We start from the raw sequence: 8357 nt of genomic DNA, 5'->3' as shown, positions 1-8357 counted from the left end.
CGAGGGCACTCTCAGCACGGATGCACTGGCACACAGCTGGCCCCGGAGCCTTCGCAAATATGCGTTTCCCCCAGTGAGCCTTCTTGCACAGACACTGTGCAAGGTCAGGGAGGAAGAGGAGCAGGTCTTTCTAGTTGCCCCTTATTGGCCCAACCAGACCTGGTTCCCCAAACTTGTGCTCCTCTCGTCAGCACCTCCCTGGCCCATTCCTCTGAGGGAGGATCATCTTTCTCAGGGACGGGGTACCATATGGCACCCGCAACCAGACCTCTGGAAACTTAATGTCTGCTCCCTGGACGGGACGCGGAGGTTCTGGGTGATCAACCACAATCAGACGTAGACACCATCGCTTCTGCGAGAGCACCTTCTACAAGGCATGTTTACGCATTGAGGTGGAACCTGTTCGTTGATTGGTGTTCTTTCACAGAGAAGACCCCCAAAGATGCTCGATCGGGACTGTGCTTTCTTGCCTGCAAGAGGGGTTGGAGCGAAAACTGTCTCCCACCACCCTCAAAGTGTTTGTTGCCTCTATTGCTGCACATTACGATGCAGTGGATGGGAAATCCGTGGGAAGGCATGACCTGGTTGTCAGGTTCCTTAGGCGAGCAAGGAGATTGAATCCACCTCGCGTCCCTTCCATTCCCTCTTGGGATTTATCTCTAGTACTGACCGCACTTCAGAGGCCTTCCTTTGAGCCTCTGCAGTCAGTCGAGAAAAAAATTCTTAAAGACAGTTCTCCTGCTTGCATTTGCCTCTATCAAGGGTCCTGCAAGCATTTTTGGTCAACGAATTGTGCCTGGAATTCGGGCCGGCTAACTCTCTCGTTATCTTGAGACCCCGGCCTGGATATGTGCCCAAGGTTCCTACCACTCCCTTTCGGGAATAGGTGGTGAACCTGCAAGTGCTGCCCCTGGAGGAGGCAGACCCATCCCTGGCTTTTCTCTGTCCTGTCCGCTCCTTGCGGATACATGTGGATAGAACGCAAAGCCTCAGGACCTCAGATCAGCTCTTCATCTGTTACGAAGGCCAGCAGAAGGGAAAGGTTTTCTCCAAGCAGAGGTTGGCCCACTGGATAGTGGATGCCATCATCTTGGTATATGAATCCCAAGATGCACCTTGTCCCCCGGGACTGCGAGTTCACTCCACACAAAGTGTAGCTGCTTCCTGGCCATTGGCGCAAGGTGCCTTACTGACAGATGTATGTAGAGCTGCGGGCTGGATGACACCTAACAAGTTTGCTAGATTTTATAGCCTATGCGTTGAGCCAATTGACACAGTAAGCATGCTCGATGTGTTGGCTTGCTGTGCCATTCCCCTCCTATGGACAGGATACGTGTGCCATTCTTGCTCCAGTTGAGTGCTCCTTATTCGAACCCTGTGAGTTCCTCCACAACCCCTTCGGCATTGGACATGGCAGAGCGTCCAATGCTAGGCCTACCACTTGTAAGCTTAATGAACTTGTGCTAGGCTGGGTCCATATGTTGTATCCCTACGGGGATCCATATGTGACCAGTCACGGAAAGTAGGGACACAAGTCGGTTCTGGGGCATTTTGAGTTATTCACATATTCTGAAAGTGTAGTATTCAAGCTTTCCAACGATGTATAACACATGGAAATCTGATAAAATTTGGAGAAGTTGTGGCCATTTGAATGTAGGCACTCAAAAAAACTGAAATGGTAGAAATCTGCTTCTAAAGATTGGCAAGTTCTCACGCTTCTGGGAATGACAATAGGGCTCATTTACATCTCATTTAGATAAGTCATACCCCCTGTAAAGCTCCCCCGTCTCCCCCTCCCCCCTGAATGTACCAATTCTACAAATTCTCTAAATAAAACATCTCCTGTTAACTGGCAGAGCATTCATTTAGTTCGTTTTTTAAATAACATACTAGCGCTGAAATGTTTTTTTTTTTTTTTTTTAATCAAGTGATCAAAGTGCTCGTTGCTGCTGCGATCAGTGGCGCAGATACAGTGTTTACTCGTGTGGCTCGCGCGCACACTGCATTGTATTCACTCGACGCGCGCTTCAATCCGTTGCGGATACTCTCTATTTGTTCTGTTGAAATAACAAAATAATTCAAACATTTGCATGTCCCTGCTTGATATACAACCACTGATTAACATAATCGTTTTGAAGAGAGAAAAAAAACTATACAAGAAAAAAAAAAACTTATTCAAGGGCGGATTCGAACTCTCAACCTCTAACACGGCTGGCGAACGCTCTACCACTGTACCATTCATATGCATGTTGACTACATTGGCGGATCATTTTAACCCCATGTAAGCTACTATTTAAATGGATTGCTGGACATCGTAATGTTATTGGCGTCCATCTTCATTGAATTTTGAAATCAGATAGAGCTGGCCAGAGCGCTGCATAATAAGTAGCCACGCCGGCAATTCAGTATGGAAATACACACCGAAAATGACACGCCCCCTACTGCGTGCTAGAATCTCCGAAAAACAAGGCGATTTCGACATCAAAATGTACGCTTTTAAATATACCAATACTGCTATCTCAAACATGGAGAGGCTTCTTTGTGATCTCAACTTACAGATTCTGCAAAAAAACGAAAATCACCAATTTTGAAAAAAAACCCGCTTCTTTCTCATTTTGCTCGAAAGTTGTGCTGCCGACTTGTGTCCTTGGTTTCCGTGACGGGTCACATATGTGTGTATCCACGACAAGGCTCCCTAAGTTCGAGCCTGTATCTTTCCCTTGGCAGAGTTTGTCCTGCCATCTCTGATGGTTCGGTATGACATTCCATATGTTGTACTACCCAATAATTCGCCCAGTCCATATGTGTATTCTCCACGGAGATGTAGTCTCCAAGCCATTATTGCTGTACCACCACAGACCCCAGTTCCGCTCGGCTTCTCAGCGAAAAATAAGTAGTGCGTGCATCTGCTTTCGTGTTTATATGCATTTATGCATTGTCTCGTTTTTACAATACTCGAAGATGACAGGCTCCATAGCGTGATCCCAATCAGCCGTCACGTCGACTACGTCTCCGTTCCCTCCTTCAGGGAACGAGGGTTACATACGTAACCGAGATGTTTTATATTTCAGACACAAGAAATAATAAACCGAAACCAAGGCCCTCCAAACAAGTGATATTTAAAATAATCACAATAATGAAATAATAATGTTTTTTTTTTTTACCCAGTAAAATAAACTATCACACAGTTATTTGAATTGAAGATTCATGAGTGCATCATTCTTCAGAGTCTGATCAGTGAATCACTTGATTCACTTCACCATACAGTTGACGTTGAACCAGAAACATAATTATCTAGTTTTTCTAAATTGTTCTAAGACGTTCATTAGTTGTCAGCTGAAACATTTCATTTGTTCATTTGTTCTGTTGGAATGTGCTTCTCTGTACTGTTGGCACCTGCACCACATAAAAAATCGGAGTAAGATTTACTTGGAAAAAAAGCTAGGATACAAATTTCACTTAAATTATTAATTTATTTGTGCAGTTTTAATACCAATAATGAGTGGAATAAAATTATCTGAACATTACATTACCATATAACATTATACATAAAAATATTGTTTATGTCTGAATTGTTAAATCAAAAACTAATAATTTGAGAATAAAACAAAAAAATCTTCAATTCTCTTGTACTCTGCAAAAAAGATAAGTTAGATAAGGCAGCATTGCCATCACACATACAGTTGGTGTATAACGTTCATTGGCTCGTTCTGTAGATACTCGAAAATGATAGGGCTCCCTGAAGTGAACCCAATTACGTTGGCACATCAACGTAACATCTCCCATTCCGTCCTTCAGGGAACAAGGGTTACAGACATTACGAAACGTTTTACCGCATTATTGTGTGACTAAACATAATAATTCATACAATGATGTATATTATGCAGCATCAGTGGGCGGTTGATCATGGGTAGGTTGGTCTGATCCAGACACTGTATAAATTAAACGACAATAGAGCAGAAGAGAAGAGCAGAACAAACTCCTAACAGGAGGAGACTCACTCATGGCCTATGAGACAGAGAATCATGAGACTCAATACTGCTTTCCTGCCATCAACTCATCATGTATCAAGGGAAAACGCTCCAGACATGAATACAACGTCATATATGTGTTTGTATCATTGCTGTCAGCATGGACTGTGTTTCTGAACCTGCTGGTGATCATCTCCATCTCTCACTTCAAGAAGCTTCACACTCCAACAAACCTGATTATTCTCTCTCTAGCTGTGGCCGACCTGCTTATGGGACTTGTCATGCCCATAGAGGCCACCAGGCTGATTGAGACGTGTTGGTACTTTGGAGACACTTTATGCGGATTCTATTCAATATTTATTGATGTGCCTCTTTCAGCATCTCTCAGTAATTTATTTTTAGTTGCTATTGATCGTTATGTGGCTGTGTGTCACCCTTTACTGTACCCACAGAAAATAACCAAAACTAAAACTTTAATGAGCATCTGTCTGAGCTGGATTTGCTCTTTAGCTTATATTACTGCCTTTATAATTAATAGCGGATATTTTGACACTTCACACAGAACAGACATGTGTTATGGAGAGTGTTCTGTTATGATGGGTTTTGCCTGGAGAATCATTGATCTGGTCATGTCTTTTATTTTTCCTTGTATCCTGATCATAACTTTATATTTGAGGATTTTTTATGTAGTACATCAGCAAGTGAAAGTTATAAACTCTCTGATGAAGGGTGGTAAATGTGTAACTGAAGGATCAGTGAGGAGGAAATCTGAGAGTAAAGCTGCTTTGACATTAGGAATCATTGTGACAGTTTATCTGCTGTGCTATATTCCATACTATATCTGTTCTATAGCAGTAATCTCTTCCACAACCATAAATGTTTTGACATGGGTCTTGTACACAAACTCAGGTCTGAATCCTCTGGTCTATGCTTTATTCTATCCCTGGTTTAAAAAGACAGTTAAACACATCATAACTCTGAAAATATTTCAGCCAGCATCCTCTCTGGTTGATATTTTTACTCAATATTCATTGTAATTAAATCACTCTGAGAGCAATTTCACATAAACTTCATTATTGTTATACAGTCATAAAGGTAGATTAACAGTTTATCTTTGTAATTTACATTACATGTTCAGTTATTTTATTTGCTCATTAAGTAAATTGAGCAAAAAGCACAAATCTTCAGTCCACTGAAATAAATGATAAAAGTAGATATTATGTAGTTTATGCTTCACTTTCATCAGTTATTTCATCAGTTTTATCATAAATCAAAAACACAATGACAAAAAGAGACAGTCAAATGATAAGTAAAATAAAATGTAGGTAATTGTAAGTCTTTTCCCCACAAATGTTATAGGATCTTAAGTGTCCACAGTCAGGGGTCAGCACAGAGAGAGGGGAACTGACAGCCGCATCCTGGAAGTGGCATAGGGTGATGGATGCTGCATTAGGCTCTAAGCCATCCATCCCCCCACTAGTGTTAATACAGTCTGGTGACCAAGATGAGGCTGTTGGTTCCTCCCCCTCTGTTGCTGGCCCTTCTAACGTTGGAGGCACAAAAAGGAAGAGAGGGTCAGGAGAGAGTGAACTTCTGTGCTATTTGAGAGAGCTGGAGGAAAGGGAGGCCAAGAGGGAGGAAGAGGCACAACTGCAAGAAAGAAGAGAAAGAGAGTTTGAAGAGAGGGAGAGGAGAAAAGAGGAAGAGAGAAGAGAGAGAGAGAGGAAGAAGCCAGGAGGAGAGAAGAAGAATTTGAGATGAAATTGAGATGAGGGATGAAGAGATTAGAAGAGAGGTAGCAGCAAGGGAAGAGAGGCTCCTTACTTTAATGTCCTGAGTAAATCATTAATGAATAAATAATTGTAATGAATTAATAAATTAATCAAAATGTAAATTAAGACCATTTCTGGTGTGATTTTTTTTATTCTGTTTGATTGAGTTTATGAAAATCAGTATTGCATTTATGAACATTAAAGGGGCGGACCGGCAACCTTATATTCTGTGTGATTAATGTTAATCCAACAACAAAAGAAAATAGACAATCACCCAATGCTTAACTGCATAAATTGTATCTATTTATTAAGAATCAGTCTATAGTTTTTTTTTTTCGTTACAGGTCTATTTAACAGTAACATTCAAAAAAGAAACTAAACACTGTTTATTTTATTTGTCTCTTATAATATTTGTCATATTGTTTGTAATTTTCTTTTTTTTGCTTATTTTTAATAACAAAGATAAAAATAAAATTCATTATCTATATTGTCATTTTAAAATTACATTTATAAATATTAAACGACTCATCCCAGCCTGTTCAAAATTGTGAAAGGTTAGCGAATGTTAACATAATTGATAATAATGTCAATGTTGCAAACATTTATGTAAGGACATACACACTGGCATGTAATTATTATTATTTTATTTAATAAAGGGGAGGGAACGGTCAAAAAGCAGGGCAGTAGTCAAGTGAGTTTTAAGGTTTGTTTTAATTAATTTATAAAACAATTAAGTAATGTCATATTGTTCAATAACTTTTACTGTTTTAGTTTTTTCCCTGTGGTATAACTTCAGTAATGGTATCGAGCAGGGCCGGAGTGGGGCCACTTTTCAGCCCTGGAGTTAAGGCCCAAGACCGGCCCACTTTTTCCATGGTGGAATTCCTAATTAGCACTTTTTCCAATTTGGATAAATGAAGCAACAGTTCAGCTGTTACTATTGTGTAGTTTGTATTAATACCATAGTTCAACAAATAATGTAAAGGTTAAATAATAATTCACTTAGACTTTATAAGAAGCAATTGCGACTTTATATCACACAATTCTGACTATATCTCGCAATTCTGAATTTCTGACTTTAAAAAGAAGTATTTGCAACTTTATTTCACGCAGTTCTGACTTTATATCTTGCAATTTCTGATTCTGACTATAAGAAGCAATTGCGACTTTAGCCTAATTCACACAATTCTGACTTTATAACACGCAATTGCGACTTTATATCTCACAATTTTGACCATCTCGCAATGCTGACTTTATAACACGCAACTGCAACTTTATTTCAGGCAATTATGACTTTATAACACGCAATTGCGACTTAATATCAGGCAATTCTGACCATCTCGCAATGCTGACTTTATAACACGCAATTGCAACTTTATTTCAGGCAATTCTGACTTTATATCTCGCAATTCTGACTTTATAACACGCAATTGAGACTTTATTTCAGGCAATTATGACTTTATAACACGCAACTGCAACTTTATTTCAGGCAATTATGACTTTATAACACGCAACTGCAACTTTATTTCAGGCAATTCTGACTTTATATCTCGCAATTCTGACTTTATATCTCGCAATTCTGACTTTATAACACGCAATTGAGACTTTATTTCACGCAATTCTAATGTATTCCGAGATGTAAATTGTGCGATAAAAAGTCGCAATTATCTTTTAAAATGTTTTATTCTGTGGCAGAAACAAGCTTCCATACCTCCTGGCCTCTTCCTCCCATCCATCCTCCCTGACGCGTACCGTTACGGTAGGGCCGGCCCAGCTATCGGTAGGCGCCGGCGATGCCGCGGACCCGCGGCCGCGGTAGCCTAACGTTTTGGAAAGAACTGGCTGTGGACCCAACCAACTCTATAGTAGGGGAGGGGAGAACTCCCTCACATGGTACAACCCATGCAGAGGCTGCGCGCTGCAGTTCAGAAGGCGGAACGTGTAATGTTACTAACGTGACATTGAAATGTGAAAACAAAAAAATCCTCGACCGGCCCAAAAGTGAAGCGGCCCACCGGGAATTCTCCCGATTCTCCCGATTACCCAATCCGGGCCTGGTATCGAGGTATTTTAGTCTGGTATCGTGTCAAAGTCATAATTTTGGTATCGTGACAACAATAGCCTAATGAAGGGTCTATCATTTTTATGGTAGGCTTATTTTAACGGATAGAGACAGAATATCAACCAAAAAATCCAGAAAAAAACAACAACACATTATATAAATGTTATAAATTGATTAGCATTTGTGAAAGTGAAAGCAAGAATTCTGCCTCCCACAGATTGGTAATGTGCCCTCACTTTAAAGGGGTGGTATAATGCCCTTTTCACAAGATGTAAAACAAGTCTTTGATGTCCCCAGAGTGTGTATGTGAAGTTTTAGCTCAAAATACCCCACATATATTTTTATATAGCATGCTAAAGTTGTCCCTTTTTGAGGGTGAGCAAAAACGCAACGTTTTTGTGCCTGTCCCTTTAAATGCAAATGAGCACAGAGGGCGGAGCTTCAAGAGCTTGTGTCATTTTACCTCACACAAACATGCACTGGAAATTTCAAAAACCTTTAGCCTTTTATGTTCAAACCAGAAAGTCAGAAAGATGGAGAGACTTAAGAAGA

General features: G+C 40.4%; 1 protein-coding gene across 1 annotated transcript; it reads left to right on the top strand.

The window, feature by feature from the left end:
- Nucleotides 1–3973: 3973 nt before the first annotated feature.
- On the top strand, nucleotides 3974–5008 carry LOC308684066 (trace amine-associated receptor 13c-like; the record flags this gene model as incomplete). Its single annotated transcript, XM_081355094.1, has 1 exon — nucleotides 3974–5008. Exon 1 carries the CDS (start codon nucleotides 4004–4006, stop codon nucleotides 5006–5008), a length of 1005 nt encoding a protein of 334 aa, XP_081211220.1. The 5' UTR covers nucleotides 3974–4003.
- Nucleotides 5009–8357: the final 3349 nt, after the last annotated feature.

Source organism: Scardinius erythrophthalmus (genome assembly GCF_964197995.2).
Source record: "Scardinius erythrophthalmus genome assembly, chromosome: 23".
NCBI classification, from domain to species: Eukaryota; Metazoa; Chordata; class Actinopteri; order Cypriniformes; family Leuciscidae; genus Scardinius; species Scardinius erythrophthalmus.
This window is presented reverse-complemented; position numbering and strand designations above follow the sequence as displayed.